Source organism: Temnothorax curvispinosus, unplaced genomic scaffold (assembly GCF_003070985.1).
Source record: "Temnothorax curvispinosus isolate PA1 unplaced genomic scaffold, ASM307098v1 QBEX01013599.1, whole genome shotgun sequence".
NCBI classification, from domain to species: Eukaryota; Metazoa; Arthropoda; class Insecta; order Hymenoptera; family Formicidae; genus Temnothorax; species Temnothorax curvispinosus.
In genome coordinates, this window is record NW_020223379.1 from 231,480 (window position 1) to 248,508 (window position 17,029).

The following is a 17,029-nucleotide window of genomic DNA, read 5'->3' on the forward strand; positions in this document are numbered from 1 at the left end:
TTCCCTCTTTAGCATGTAATCGAATTTGTTTTCATGACATATACAATATATGATATTGTCCTTAACAACATAAAGAGGCCATTTAATTTTAGCATATAGATTTAATTATACACTTTCAGTATGTTGGACAAGGAAAATGAAAACGAAAGATGAGGAATATTGAATGAATAGTCCTTTTTACATGCAACACCAGTGTAATTCCTTTGAAATGTACGCCCTTTATAGTACACAGGTATCGACAATTCTTTCTATTATCCCATTCACTGTACATCGTCTCCTACGAAAGAAAATCTCCCCCTCCGTCCCCTTCGTCAGCTTTATTAACTCAAGAGTTTAATCAACTCATTAAAGCTCAATTTGTCCTAAGATAAGACAAATTAATTCTTCTAATCTTTTATTAATCGGTCAACACAAAGAAATCTCGGTGACCTTATATAAAGTCTTACATAAAGTCTTGGTGATCTTGTCTATTAATTTTTCTACCCTTTGTGACTGTTCTGATTTTAAACATCTCATGTACTTCAAATTATTTCTTATTCAACAGAATATTTTGTTCAATTAATTTACTAGATCATCTCTCTTCTTCAGGATGTTAATAAATCAGTACGGTAATCAGTATATAAGTAGCTTCATAAATGAATCTTTTCTTATGATCCTGATTCGTTAATAAAGATATATAACATACATTATTTTCAAAGTAGTTCGAAGTTAAATCTTATTCTGGACATTTTTCCGTACTTTCGGTACGCGAAAATAATTCTTATGCTTATATAGCCATAATTTAGACAGTCTTCAGCGCATTACTTGATCTATTAACATCCATTACTTTAAAGATAGGTCAGTCACAATTCCAAACGTCTTTATTCTCACCACTACTCGATCACCATAAGAACCTTATGAATTTCAGATAGAGTCTTAGCGTGAGTTTATTACAGTTAGTCTTTTTTGCCTAGCACCTCAGGTGATCGCCAGAAGTCTAGCAGATGTCGGAAGTTGGCGGGATGGCCATCAGGCAAGGTAATTCTGCCCTTGTTGGCCCCGGGGCTCAGTCAGTCCTAGGCGTTCGATTCCTTGAGCGTTTGCAATTTTTCCAATTGATCCGGCTGTAGCTCATCTGGGATGCTGGCTCTTCCTCCTACCAGCATTTTCCCTGGCGCGATTTCGTCCTCTTCCATGACCTCTGAAACTTCTTCCGTCACTTCTACTACCGTTCCCCTCGATTGAGAATTTTCGTTGGTGCTGGGGCCGGAAGTTGATTCCGCTTCGCTTCCAGAACTGCTGCTGATTGGAAATGGTGCCGAGTCGGTTGGAAGTTCGTCAATTGTAGACTTTTCTTCAGCTTCTTCTCCCTCCTTCTCGTCCAAGATGACGGTCGGTTCTTCTTCCTCTTTACATTCGCTTTCATTTGGATCAGAGGCCGCACTTGAAGCTTCAGGATCAACTTCGGAGGCTTCTGCAGACTTTACCGAGTCTTCCGGAGTCTCCTCCGCACCGGGGAAGGGATGTTCGATCTCTTCCATCGGAGTTGCGGCTGTGATCACTATCTGAGCCACTCCAAGACCGTAATCGTCTTTTTGGCTAGTGGATTTGAAGTCTTTACCGGATTTAGGATCCTCGGGCTTTTCCATCTGCGAATTGAATAAAGTTTTATTCTTGATATAAGGTAACTCTGTGTAACTCTGTAAGTCTGTATAAATCATATCTCTCATATTTCATTAGATTTGAGAAAAACAACATAACTATTTCATTGTAGAAATAAAATTTGATTTTGATGAAATCTCTCTCTGAAGCAAACTTTATTGTTAATCATAAGAAACTTCCGTGTAACATTAATATATTAAACCTTTGATAAAAATAATTGCATGCTTTTTGTAAAGAAGAAAACATTGAAACCAAACGTATAAATAATTTTTCACATTGTACCAAATTACCTTATCACCTGATTCATCTGATATCTCCACGACTGTGCAGCAAGTCATAATGTTTCATAGATTAAAATGAATAATACCTGCTGTATTTCAGCTATTATCATAGCAATTTCGAAGATTTCTATTTAATTTGGAAACTCACCTATACCTGGCGTTTCATCTTCCTCGAACTGTAAACCGTAGTGTTCCTTTTGGTCTTGCGACAAATTTATCTTAAATATCCCCGTTCCACTATCCCCGTTCACCATTGACTTCTCTTCTTGCGATTCTATAATAGACACATATAATAAATAAATAAGTAAATGTATATATGTGGAAATACTCTTTTATTTTTATACATATAAGCAATATATAAAAATAATATGTGTAAGTACATACATGTACAAAAATATTCCAAATTAATAAAAGTAGCTATAATTACCTTCCATTTGAGCAAGCTCATCGGCTAGCAAAAATTCTTCCGGTGCTTCTGGTGGAGTAAAGACTGGCGGCGCGGAACTCGGTGGTGTTACATTTTCCTGAAATAAAAAAATGTTATATTACTTTTCTGTTATACAATTAGTTATAAGTTGATTATTCGATTTATAATTTTGATTCTGATCTATTTAAAACGATACTTAATTTCTCACCTGTGGGGTCAAAGGACATCCGTCCGCACCACAAGGTTCCACGACGAGAGAGGGGAAAAGACCCTGCTGACCTCTCAGCTCACCTTCCCACCAGCCGTCGTCTACATCGTGTGGTTCTTTTTTCAACACCTTAACGATGTCACCTTCCAAAAAGCTCAGCTCCTCCTCGCATGTCGCGTCGTAATCGTAAAGTGCGATGCAATATTGCTCCATTTCTATAATTTAATGTATGTATCATGTTATTTTGAATATCTGAAATTTTAGATCCTGTCGAGACAAACGAGAGGTATAAACGAATCGAATTTTCCGATATACCTCCAACGTGGTTTTGTATTATGGCTTCCGAAGCGGCACTTTGCAAATTGGCATCGGGGTCGACGGCGTCATGATCGTCAATCGTGTAATCAACGGATGAGAAGGAGATCTGCTGGACCAGACCTGGACCCTGCGAAGTTAGACCGGTGGTGGTCTCAGGTTCTCTTTCTACATCGAGATAGTTTTGAGGAACGAAACCTTCCTCTCCTCGGTAATTTCTTGCTCTTAACCATCCGTCGCCATCGCCTTCACCCACCACATCTAGCTGCTCGCTTTCCACGATGGAAAGCTCATCGATATTTTGCGCCTAAAAGAGAAAAATTAGTTTGTTTTTATAGAATATATACCAAAAAATATCACTTTAATCAAGGATATTTCTAATGCACGAAGTGCTATTTAATTTCCTATAATCAATACTTTGTATTTATTCTATAAAGTATAATTCTACAGAATCGCTTACTGTATAGGAGTATAGAGCAGTGCATTTGTATATGGGTTGGTTAGAAGGCATCTCTGGTGTCTCGTGCGTCATGTCCTGTTCATCTTTCTCTTCGTTCTCCCAATCAACCGACATAGGATCTTCCCAGCCTGCCGTTAACTGCTCTATCCGTTGCTTCTCCTGCTCCAGCAATGCTAAAAAGATAATTTTCAGTTTTCTACACGGTATATATCAAATATATAAAATAAGTTAATGTAAATAATAAATAAATTATGTAAATACTTGTAAAATTTAATTTTGTATGAAAATTATCTGCATACCATCGACTTCGGCACTGTCATGCCTCTGTCTTTCTTCAATTTCCTCTTCCTGTTGAGGCGCATTCTTTCCGGGTCGCTCCAATGTCGTTAGGTCGCTTCCGCCATCGCCGTCGCTGTCGTAGAATGAGTCCGATGATGGATGTTCCTAAAAGTAATATTGTATATAAGTACATTTCTTTTGTTATTATTAAAAAACTGTGCATAATTTTTTCACATGTTTTTATTCTTGACTGCACAGTGTTATGATTTAATGAGAGCGATCGTTCAACAAATTCTCTATTGTCGGATACAATTATTTAAGTGGCTAATGCTAGAGATGGAAAACTAAGATTGAAAAAATAATAGAAAATATTTTTATATATTCATATAGAATATATCTATCTTTGTTAGAGAAAAATTTGACGAATTGCACATTATGCATTTTGAGAATTACCGCTGCACCAGATGCATCTGTCCTAACAGAGAGAGAACTAGCCGAACGCGGCATGTCCTGAACGCTTAGTGTTTCAGCCTCTTGTAAGAATTCGTCTACGTTCACTGTCAAATACGAAGCAGAGTAAAATTTATAAACTTATAGATCAATGTAAAAAAAATGTTATATTTCTATTAAAACAGAAAATATTAACAAACCTCCACCGAGTCGAAGACATTCTAGCCTTGCTTCCGCCTTGAGTTTTGCTGTCTGTTAGAAAAAAATATATATTTTATAAGTAGGTACGATACACTATAGAAATTATTGTAATTATCATTTGACTTAATTTTTGGATATATATCAAAATAAATAATTCTTTCTTTTTTTTGTAGATAAAGTTAAAGCTTACCTCTGCTCGTCGAACGGCGTGCTTCAATTCATCGATCTTAGTATCTAAATCTGGACCATTAGGATCGTTCGGATCAGTCTAAAAAAAAAAAAACAAATTAGAAAGGTTTACAATTTATTTTTTCTTTCCTTTCTTTCAGGACATCCAGTGACACGAACCTTCTGACCAGACTCTTTGAGTTGGTATAACATTTGAAGTTTCCGGTTATTTTCACGAATGTTGCTGACCTCGCGGGCAATTTTTGTCGACCAGCGACGCGCTTCTTTGCCCAATGTCGTCGCCGCTGAATGATCGGCAGTTACCCTAGATTCGCAAAAATTTTTATACAGATCATGCTATTAAAATGTAGTTTCACAGAAGATAATTTTTTGCAACGCCAATTCAGTACTGATTACGTCTAAAATTTATTTCGTTATCATATCGATATGATTTAAAATAAAACATTATAATCTACAAACTATGTACAGATGATCTACAAACCTATCTACTGGATCGTTATCGCAACGCTCAAACTCGTATTGAATATGTTGCTTCAAAACAGGATAGTATAAACAGCAACATTGGATATTGTACTCCCTAGTAAGCTGTAATTCGACATGTTATTCGTAAATCCTTTCCTCGTTGTGATCAAAAATAAAAATTTTTACAGTAATATCAACATAATAAAGATTAAGAAGAAAAAAGAATACAAATCTCGGAGTATAAAGTAGGTAAGGAATATAAAAATTAAAATAAATGAAAAAAATAATATTATGAATAACATTGCTGGTCTCTCTATTATTCCGATGTCGATTTTTAGACGTACCTGCTGAGCTTGATCGCGAATCTTGCCGAAGCTGTTCTGTGTGGCTAGACAAGTGAGCAGCTCCGTGCGTCCCATCAGTGTTAAGTACTCCGCTACTTTGTCGTAAACTCCTTGCTCCAAATACTAAACAACGTGAAGAAATACAGCAAATAGAAATAGTCTCAGGTATAAAATATAAAAATCGAGATTTTGCCAAGATAAAAGGAACAATAGCAATTCACATTATATTAACGCATACGGAGATTGCGGAGTAGGACATTTGAAATTATTGCCTCGACTTAGAAAGAGCTTAGAATTGCGCATTTAATATGGAATTGCATACTAAAATATTTTCTGATCTTACTGCTATCTTTCAATTTGCCGATCGCATATCACCATCACCGCTGTGTGGAGACTTACCTGCATGGTGCTCTGTAAATCGACTACAAAATATCGGTTCTGATGGGCATTGGCGGCGGCGAGGCTCAATAGGTAATCATTGCGAGCACCAGTTGATTTCTCCTCCAAAGCGTCTCGCTTCGAGCTCACCTGACATGCAAAAGAGATTATTCAAAACTAAAAAGTATTTGTTTAATAAAATCCATAGCCTCAAAAAAATTATGAATTTTGAAAAGATCTCGTGTGATGATTTACGTCTTAAAATATCTGCAATAATCGATTAATTTTTATAATAAAGAATCATATACCTTGGCGCTATTTTTCTGCAAAGACGTTATTGATTGGAAGAAGGAACCCTTCTTTTTCTTCAGTCTGAAAGCATTGAGTGAACATGAATTATTGCATTCGCGATTGTGCGGCCGCGGCTCATATAGTTAGCCAATAATAATGATAATACACAGCGTATGAAAAAGAAAAACAAATGGTCAAAAAGTTGAAAAGATTATTAAAACAAGTAAGAAAACTTCGAGTTTCGAGTATAAATATATATATACAATATATATTACAAAGATAATAATACATGTTTTTTTGTAAAATTGTTCTCATCAAGAAACAAAATTATATTAGAGTTTATATTTTATAAGAATTTTATCAAGGGAAAAATTGTCGCAAAATTTTTTCTCAAGAGAGACTTAATTTTCGAGTAAATAAGTGAAATTTAAATGATATACGTACTTTTCTTCGATGTCTTTTGCTTTATCACGCACATCGTGTGCGCTATGTTCTTCATCAAAGTACAATTTCTTCGTCTTGTCGACATCCTGTACGCAAGTTTGGAGCTCTTTTTGTACTATCAATAATTGGTCGATTGCCTAGAAATACATTTATTACAGAAGTATAGGTGTGCAATACGCTACATATAGCATTTATAATATAATATTTATACAAATAATTATATTTATGAATATAAATTGCATTTATAAACGCTCTGCATGTATACAATTTTCTTATAATTTTTATTTAAAAAAAAAAAAACATATTTTAAATGTTCTTTTCTAAATAATTCAAAAATCTATTTCTTTCCAACTTGTGTTATCATTGTCATATTTATATATCAAATACATAAAATATAAGATGTGTATTATTAATTTATGGCAAAATCTTCAATCTCAATACCTTCTTAGAGATTTGTAATTTGTGCATTCTGAGGATCTTGGCGTCATCGGCGATTTGCTGCTGGAAGATCTCGACAGCGGCGAGGCGTGCGCGCGCCAGCTTCTCGTTCTCCTCCAGCACGGTACGCCACACGTTCCACATGTTCCTATAATCATTCGACCGCCCGCCAGCGGATCGCCATTTACCTATGACCCTTCTTCTCCTTGGAAAACTTCCCCGATCGATAAACAGCCGGGAATTGAAACCGGTACAATTCCGTAGAGGTCAAATTCCCGTGTATATGATACGCGAATATATAATTCTTACTTTTGTTAAGTCATATCGATTCATCTTTATGTTACACGATAACGTATCAAAATTTCATGTATATATTAATTGGGTCAATTAATTATCAGAAATTAATAATAGCTAATTATTAACGTAGATTATAAAACCAATCTAATCTTATTAGAATTAAATATTGTAAGTGCGCAAAAATAGTTTTTAATGTGTATAAGATTTTCCGCAACATATATATGTTATACGTGCAGACTTTCGTTTTGCAAGATCTAATTACCATTTCTCTTCTGCTCCATCGAATTTGAGATCTGGTATATTCGGTATCTTCTTATTTAAGTACGCAGACGATATTTTGAGTAACGCCTGAAAAACGGTATGTCCATATCACAATTAAAAAATTAATAGTAACGAGTACTATAAATATTTATTACTATTAAAAAATAACACATAAAAAATGTGAATAATTCCTTACCTCAGAGTAGGATTTTTCAATGGCAGACTTTTTTATCGTAAAATTACTGAAAGAAAAAAATTACTATACTTATTTGATTATCGAAACCATTTGAAAAATTTATCAACAACAATTTTGAAATAATAATCACAACTGGTAAACTTTTTAAAAATATAAAATTATTCTCCCAAGCTGTAAACTGTATTATTTAAAAAAACGCAATATTGCGCCCAAATTGTCGTTTAATAACAACTCACCGTATGTCTTCCAGAAGATCGCACTCATGCTGATTTTTCGCCTGCAATTTTGCCGCCTGCTCCGTGTGCACATTTTTTAGAAATTTCGCGTAGTTTCCCTTACAATCAAACAAAGAAAACAAATTAAATAAACATAAATTAGTTATTTTACTATTTCACATTTTAATTAAAAGAATTTTAATTATAAATTACTTGAAGTTTCTTATTTCTAGCAATTAATCGAATCTCTCAAGCTCTCTCTCTCTTTTTTCTTTCTCTTTCTTTCACTCCTCCAAGTGCAAATCGAAAATCAATGATAATCGACACAGGGTGTTTTAATATCATATGAAACGGTATTTATAGTTGTTTCTTGGTGAAGAATTTTTTATTTAGCCATACGTATGTATATGTGTATGTATACGTGTATGAAGAAATGTTTCTTTTCTAAGAAACGAACATCGCCCAATGACATAAAACGGTAAATTGCAAAGTTAAAAATTGCAATAAAAACAGTAAATCATGTTGTTAAAATTAATCGCAACTTTGTAATTAATTTTTCAAGATATAATTGTGATTAAATATATTATGTAAGTAATTATAATTATTATTTAAAATGGTAATGCTATATCCATATAGATTATATAAGAAATATAAATAAATATGAATTTATAAATTACTTATAAACTAGCATTTGTAACGATTGCTCTTAATAATATTTATATTATACACATACACACACACACACACACATTTAGCAGTGTAACGTAATGTCGTCCAGAAATGCACGCTGCCCAAATCTTTTTGACAAAATCGATAAAAACATTTCCTTGAGATTATTCTATCACTCTGTTACTTTTTAAAAATTTCTATATAATTTTATAATTTCTGTAAGCGTATTTCGTCTCTCCACGTAATATACAAGACAATATCAAAAGTAAATTGCTCGCGAAATTCCGACATGAAGGTGTTAACAGCGATTACGTTGGACGTGCACTCTTTCGCCTATCTGCTTCTTCGCTTTATTAATTCTTCCTTCCCACCCTCTCCATTTCTTTCTTAAAGAGCGTCCTCCTTTGAACTGTCAATTAAAACCGGCATAATTTTACAGAATTTCAATTCTGATGATATATAATTATAAGTAAACCTCGCTCTTTCTCATTCTATTACTGTGTATTTACTATTATTAGATTTTTATTACTTTTCTTATTTTGAGATTGGTATAAAATTAATATTATCATTATTGATATTAAAGGATTAAAATTGTTTCAATATTCTTCAAAATTATTTGACTTTTTGTAGAAAACACGGATCTTATAAATTGAAGCATATATTTAATTATTATTATTTTTTTTGTGTTCTTGATTATACATTATTTATTACTGATTCGTACATAGAACTATATTATTAAAATCGCGCGAAGAATTGCTATGTCATTATCGTTTTATATTGATTAAAAGACTGAGACGAATGTTCAAGTTTCTTTTTCTACGTGGCTTCGGCATAGGAAAACGATCTTTACGTTTGACACGATATAAGGTCGATTTTCTTGTGTAACTATAACACAAGAAGATGACTCTTGCGTTTCGGACGCACTTGGCTTGACGTAAAGACGTTTCTCCCCTACCTACAGCATTGAGAGTCAACCATACAAGATTACAGCGGTTACAACCCGTTGTTCGGAACGGGGGTGAGTTCTGGAGTACGCAATGACTTCCTCTTACTTTTCTCGGCGGTGGTTGCATGCTGAGGCGAGTTTTTCCCGCAGCGCCGGGGGTAGAGGAGGAGGAGGGGCAGTTTTGCTCTCACTTGCCCTCGCTCACTCGCGACTCACCCTCTATGCGCACACACCCCACGCACGCACCCTCGTCGTGCACCTGTCGCGCGACCGTACGCTACTGATCTCCTGCCCTCCTGAGGCCGCCGCCGGGGGTAGTACGTCCCTTATTGATCGTCCAACCCCCACCCCCTGATAGCGCGTGCGCCTCCCCCGGGTCGGGGGAGGCGAACGACTTCCTTTTTGACGACCTACTAAGCCTCGAAAGGAGAGATGATGAGAGGGGCAGATAAGGGGAGGGGGTTAATTCGAAATCCTCATAATTTTAGTCACTATAATTAATGATTTAACATGTTAAAAATTTATTCGATTTATCATACTGGAATGTACTTTGCAATAGGGTAAAGTAATGACAAAGATTTTTACTCTATTTGTGTGTATGGATAAGAATGAAAGCTCCATCTGGAATGTTGTCTATATGTGAGAATGGTATTCTTACAATGTCCTTTTGTCCATATAATAGTCTCAACTTTCTCGTGAAAACATAGATAATGTTAAATTAAGAATTGAGAGAAGTTGAATATAAAACTATAAAAAAACAAACCACAATATGAATTCCACCCTTAAAAAAGTCTCAAGAGCTTAAAAATAGGTCGAGTATCTTAAAATTAAAAAACTCATGCAAATATATGGCTAATATTGTTTAGTTAAAACTTCTTTTTAAAATGTCTATACATCTCTGACAAATTTTCTATATTAGGAAATACTTCAATAATATAAAAGCCCTTTAGGAAAATTGTAATAAAAGGAAAATAAGTTTGAAAGAGTAAAAATGGCAAAAATTTATTTGAGAAAAAATCGCGTATTCAACTTTGTTTATTATAATAGTATAAAACGGGAAAGACCGATGGTAGTAGAAGATACAACGATAATACATCGATCGTATTCGCAAAAAATGATACACCTAAGTAAATCTATATACATATATATTAAAAACGCTTATATACACAAAATTGCAAAAGATCACAAAAACTTTATGACAAGAGATGCTAGACGAAGAAATTCATGTCATTCATAGTCCTAATATAAGTCTTTTTTCTTAAACAGAGTCATACATACCTTCAAAAACCGTATGGTGACAAAAGAACGACATTCATACACATTGCATTATCATTAATTATAAATATTCCTTCGTCTTTTGACTTCAATAATGTTTTTAGATAGAATCGTATAAATTCGAAACAGAAGGAAACCGGGAAAAAAGCAAAACATAGAATCGTAAAGACTGGAGTGCATAGTATCTTGATAAATCTTTCGATGCATCCTGTTTTTTTAATCACACGGTCGAACAAATAGAAAACCTAAAAAAATAATAATAATAATCCATATAATAGTAAAATACAACAATATAACGTCAATAATGAAGTCTCGTTCACAAAGTAATACTAAAATCATTTCTTTTCGTAAATCTTTCAAAACATAAATACATTTTTCTTTACGGGATCGTATAAATTCCGTGACAAAAGGACGGAAATTACCTCATAAATAATTGATTCCTTCTTTTTCTAAGCTGTAGAATTTTTAGGATATGCATTCTGGAAAATTTTCAGCGTATATCTTCCGTTCACAAGATCCAATGTATTCCAAAGTCTTCAGAGTTCAATTTGTAACGATTCAAATCAAATGCACCTCAGTCTTTTAAGAATCCAGTACACTCCGGTTTTCAGAATTAAGTTCTCATTCTTCAAGATGGAGACTACAAGATTTTCTTCAAGAACTTTTTTTAAGAACTTTATAAATAAATATTTTCTTAAAGTTTGTTTTCAAGATCTTTTTCAGGATTTCGAAATCCCATTCCAGTTTACTCCCATCTATAACGGTAGCTCGTCTGATGGTATCGGACCCAAGTCTTGATCGCCAGGTCCCATCGGTCCATCCACATCAGCGTCCGAACCCATAGGAAGTCCAACTACTTCTGGCTGGGAGACTGCTCCTTCAGCAACCTGGAGAAGCATAGGATTTCCAGCAGCATCCAGAACAGGGTCGGCTGTGGCTTCAGCCAGGTTCGTCACTGACTTGGATTTAACGCATTGGAAGTCAACGTGACGACTCTTGGCCTCTTCTTTTTCCCAAGACATATGGATGAAGGGACGCTGAACATAATTGTAGATGACCTCAGCGCGACCACCGGCGCGTTTCTTTACTTTCTCTTTGTAAGTCGGATAGCCCTCGATGCCTAAACGAATTTTTTTAAGGCCACGCTCCTTCATTACTTGCTTGGCCACGTCTCGGTTTTCGATGTACTTGAAAAAGCGATACATCGCCGTGCTATTGACAGCTGAAAGTAAAAAAAAGGGTATGATATAAAATAACCAATGTTTGAGATCTAGATTTTAGACTTTACGAAATAAAGAGAGTCAAATAAAAGTAAGAAAGAAATTGAACTATAATAAAATAAAATCACGAAATATATATGTGTACAGTTTTAATTTTGAAACAAATTTCAGTCTTTAAAGAAAATTATGTTTCTTTTATGTTTATGATATATAGGTTTATTATATCAACGTTTAAAGTCCATTAGTTAAGTCGCACACAAATTCCAGGTCTCTACATAAAGTCCAGCATTTCCTAAGTGTGCGAGGGGTTAAATATATGGTGCACATTACAGATATTAATATCACAAGTTACCTTGAGAATTTATTGCTGAAGAAAACAGGCGGAACTAATGGAGATTATGCCTTCAAAGACAAAGTTAATCGATTTTACATTGAACACAGTGTAAGGTTAACGCTTTCAAAAAAGTTGCACGTGTTTTCTTAAAGCTTCTGAAGGTTACTTATACTTATAACAAATTACGTGTTATATCAAAAGTATGTATAAAAGAGAAGATTTAAAAGAATTATTTTAAGTGAGTTACACTATAGAATCCACGCAAGATATTTAATATTATATTTAATTTTTAATAAATAAAATAATTTAAGTAAAATAAACTGCCAAAATATACTATCTAAAAATTTGTGTGCTTCCATATTAATTAATATAAAAGTTATGTTTGTTAAAAACAAGAAGTTTCAAATGATTACTCATTTAAGACTTTATTCACTTCTTACGATAAAGTTCTTAACTTAGAAATATACATATGTAGAATGTTGCAAAGCTTAAGGTTCCTGCCTACTTTTAACACTTTTCTTTGGCTTTAATAATCATTAAATAACCGTAAAATTAACGTAACACGCAATCTGCCTTTTTAATCTGTTTTCTTTAATTTTTAATTCTTAAAAATCCTATTCACTTACTTTGGGAGTATTCTTCTCCCATTTGGGGCGGATACTCCTCATCCCAATCGACGATATCGTCTTCGAGCAAGACGACAATATGACACTCGCGATCACCGCGTCGCGCACTGTTCACCATCAATGGCAAGATCAAATCCTCTAAGAATACTTCGAACTGGCAGCGTGCACCTTCATTCGACAATTCGTGTAGCAATCCTCCTGCAACAATAAACTCTTTAACTTTAAAAATTCCTATATAAAAAAAATCATTTTCCATCAGTTTAATATTTTTTTTTATTATATATTATAATATATAAAAAAGAACACAAACTTCTTTTATAAAACTTATAAAAGAACTGTACAATATATCAAATTAATAACAATATATACATATATTGTTTCACAATACTTACTAAGATTTTGGCATTTTACCGTGCTAGCATCAAAAGGTACCAGCAGGTAGTCGCAAGCTTCTCGTAATTCTTGAACGCTTACGGTCGGGGGACATCGAATTACTCCGCCCTTATAATATTCTAAGATAGCACGGAAAACCATGGCAGAAATACCATCGGCGACCTCATACTCGCCGCGTTCATTAGGTTGAGCATATTCCACGCCTGAACTGAACATACGACCCAACATTGTATTAGGGTGCGCTGTGAACAAAGCTGGATCAACGATAAATCTGAAACAAAAAAGATTAAAATGGATTTAATAAAAAGATAAGTAAATCAGCAAATCTAATAAAAGAATAACTAAATTACAATCTTTCAGCAACAGTATATTTTCTGAGATGTACAATCAAAAACATAATTTTTGTTTAGTAATGTAAAAGTAGCTTTCTAGAGCTTTTAACACACTGCAGAAAATAACATCATTTTTGTACTATATCAGAGCATAATAATAAAAAACATTAGAATCTAACTAAAAAATATATATCTTAATTTTATATTTTTAATATTTGCTTATTTAATTTAATGTATTATATTAATACGTTTCTATTATCACCTGGTATTATCGACGATGAGAGTGATTCTTTCATCGCTAGCTGGCTGATTGCTAATCCCGGTAGCAGATGCTGTTGACGATCCTCCGGACATTGTGATATCTCTGCCACTGTTTTGATTTTGATTTTGACTTTGTTTGGCCATATTGACGTTTGAACGAATTCTGCGAGAAAGATTAATTGTCTCTCTTAATAAGCATATGTATTAAGATATTTTTTTAATAATGTAGGAAACTTCTTGATAGATGTATAAGATGATGTGGTATTAACGCAATTTGTAAGACCTACCTTATAAATTGCGAAGCCCGGTAGCTCGATTTTGAGATTTGCAGACATTATAAGAAAGAAAGAGTAATTGTACGAAATGAATATAATAGTTAAAATTCGTGTTTTATTTCTTTAATATCAATTTTATTCAGTAAATAGTTTAAACTGTGTGTTTTCAAAGAAATAAGCACACAGGAAAACTTCGGCTTTTATCTGTTACGTGCATTTACCTGTTAATGAGCCTCGTGCCCTGCGAATTTCGGCCGGAATTGAAAGAATGACAATGCCGATCGCCACTGCTGTCCCTCTGTACCAGACAAGATTTCGGCTTCGACGAACCACAACTATACATGCACAGAACAACCACGTAATCTTATACTAATCGGCTACTGATACAAGCACCTATAACGTCTCTATTAAGCTACTTTATAAAAATTTATTGGTTCCATAACATCTGATATATGTACATTTCGCAAAATGCAAATGGTGCAATTACGTTAAAGCCAAATTCCCGTGATACAAGAGAAAATGACATGAAACGTCTTGGGTATGTCGATGATACGGGAAATTCAATGTCACGAAAATAATTCTTTCGTTTGTATTTATAGTAAATATTTTATTCGGCGCAAAGTCGATTTTTGTGTACCTATATCATGGGAAAAAATTCTTTTCTGAAAATTATCATATTGGTTTCAAATATCACTACTAGATAGTCAAAAAATGTCAATTTCAAAGAGATTATCAATTATTGTTCCGTGTGCGCACGCGCGCATATACACAAATATATTTAAAAACTAGATACAGAGATATAGAGAAATATGCATTATACAAGGTGACAATAGATGTTTTAATCTCTTTGAAGTAAACATTTATATACATGTATACACACATACATATACTATAAGTTATATATGTGTAGAGTATTATATATAGAAACTAATTCTATTCTATAACATACGAGATTCTATGATAGAAAAGCAAAGAGTGCTGGTTTTGCTAATTTCTCTATTCCTTCATATGTATAATGATGAATTCCTTCAATGTATAATATTACAAAAGGCAAGATGTTTTATCTTTATTTATTTTTCTATACATAGAATTTTCAAATATGTGGCATCAAAATACTATATTAAATGCTCAAAGCTCAAAGCAATAAAAAAATTAAACTTAATATAAGTAACTTAAATCAAATCAATATGTTGAGGAAAATGTATAATATACATTTAAAATAAATATATTTATATGTCATTGTATTTTTCAATACATGTATATGTATTCAAGTATATTTATAATAATAATACCTACGACAATGTTCATATGTATATATAAAGTATCAAGACATAAGTATTAAAGACAAAATCTGACCGTGTATGTTATGCATTTTCTTCATTTATGTGAGTTCAATTAATTTTTTACGCTTTTTATTTTACCAATTGGCAAAATGCATGTAAAATATATAAAGAATAATTTGCATGCGAATAATAGATATTCATAAGGGCAAGTCTAAGTGCATGCTAAGAAATCTAAGACATTGTAGAAACTAGAATCACAGAGCTATTCTCTTTTCATTCACGTATATGGAATGATGGACTCTATCTCCAAAAATGTCAACGTTTTAAGTGTTAATAATGATATACTGTTTTGTAACGTACAATGAAAGTAGTTTTAATAAATGCATCGCTGTGAATCTATATAGAAGTCATCCCACGGGCATTCTGCGTTGCCGAATTTAAAACTGAGCAATTGAAGTTGGGCATCAGGAAATTTGCGAATTACCTCAATCTGTTCTTGTACAAGCGATGCCTTCCCCTTCCATCAGTCTCCTTATAATCAGTCTCTGTATCACTGCTGCTGTCTACATAATTGATGCGCTCCGACAGATTTGACATGTTGAACCACCTGACAAAAGTAAAAAAACAAACATATGTACATGGTAAGAGAAAGAAAAACTCGCAATCTTTTGTCCTTCCTCTCTTTCCACAGAACCTTGACCCAACGTTTAAAAAATACACAATATGTAGAACTTGTTTTCTTATGCTATGAAAAAAATATCCTAACCTTTTGACAGTTAGCCTAACCTTAAAAAGTTATTTTTATCGAATGCTTAATCTCCATCTCTTTATATAAATTGCATCATCCTTCCTTTATAGTGCCAAGCGACGATTTTAACTGCTATTTTCATATTCTACTCGTCGATACATAATAACATCAAATTTGATTCAAATTTGTGCATTCTATATGTTTATCAACTACAAAAGGTGTTGAAAAAGTGTAGGGAGAAGCAATGTCCTCAAATGAGACTTTCAAGTTTCAAGCCTTCAACGTTTAACCTTCTCGGATTGTCCTTTCGAAGGTGTCTTTCGAAATCTCGACATTCTTATCGAAGATCCGTCAACGATACGTCTCATAATACGGCAGGCAGCCGTATACGACGATACTTACGAGCTCGAGATCGAGAGAAACCAACCGAGCCGTTTTAAAAACCTCTTCGTGGCTTGGCAGATCTCCAGATCGTATGAATCAGCAGGAATCAGGAATGCGGGTTAACCCGATGACAATGGCCCTCCAATTGACGAATGTAATAAATATAACTGCATACGTATCTACTCACTACTACCACTAAATTGCAACGCGATCGACACTGGAATATACCTCGCCATATAAGCCTCGGCAGCCTCGCACAACTGACACAAGCAAATTTTGTTCTGTGTGAATTCTGTTCTAGTGCGGAGAGGTTAAGGTGCACTTGCACCTTGCACTGACTCGCACCGAGCTCCTCCCTCTCACCTATTTGTTAATGGCCGCGCGTTCAGCAGCACAACTGTTGAGTTCGTCTTATCAACGTTCTGCGTTGATTGGTTGGTTCTAAAAGTAAGAGCCAATCACGTTCGACTGCTACTCAGCGGCTTGGTCTGCTGAACGCGCCCATT

At 34.1% G+C, this 17,029-nt stretch overlaps 1 protein-coding gene across 1 annotated transcript; it reads right to left on the reverse strand.

Moving 5' to 3' along the window:
* Window positions 1–174: 174 nt before the first annotated feature.
* Window positions 175–16,774, reverse strand: LOC112463731. The gene is made up of 27 exons (XM_025030257.1): window positions 16,752–16,774; window positions 15,876–15,998; window positions 14,330–14,443; window positions 13,835–13,996; window positions 13,240–13,511; window positions 12,848–13,045; window positions 11,430–11,889; window positions 7,563–7,608; window positions 7,368–7,453; window positions 6,812–6,956; window positions 6,371–6,507; window positions 5,944–6,007; window positions 5,657–5,785; window positions 5,258–5,380; window positions 4,933–5,036; window positions 4,611–4,755; window positions 4,453–4,530; window positions 4,262–4,313; window positions 4,065–4,168; window positions 3,632–3,776; window positions 3,333–3,505; window positions 2,873–3,179; window positions 2,558–2,772; window positions 2,350–2,446; window positions 2,071–2,196; window positions 1,932–1,963; window positions 175–1,628 (listed from the first exon to the last, which is right to left on the reverse strand). Exons 1-27 carry the CDS (start codon window positions 16,757–16,759, stop codon window positions 1,056–1,058), a joined length of 4,218 nt encoding a protein of 1,405 aa, XP_024886025.1. The 5' UTR covers window positions 16,760–16,774; the 3' UTR covers window positions 175–1,055.
* Window positions 16,775–17,029: the final 255 nt, after the last annotated feature.

What these genes read in the sequence shown, in the direction of transcription:
- LOC112463731 (XM_025030257.1), bottom strand. An exon ending in GGCACGAGGCTCATTAACAG is followed by an intron (nt 13,997 to 14,329) that starts GTAAATGCACGT and finishes TCTTTCTCGCAG; the next exon opens with AATTCGTTCAAACGTCAATA. An exon ending in GCAAAAGACATCGAAGAAAA is followed by an intron (nt 6,008 to 6,370) that starts GTACGTATATCA and finishes CAATGCTTTCAG; the next exon opens with ACTGAAGAAAAAGAAGGGTT.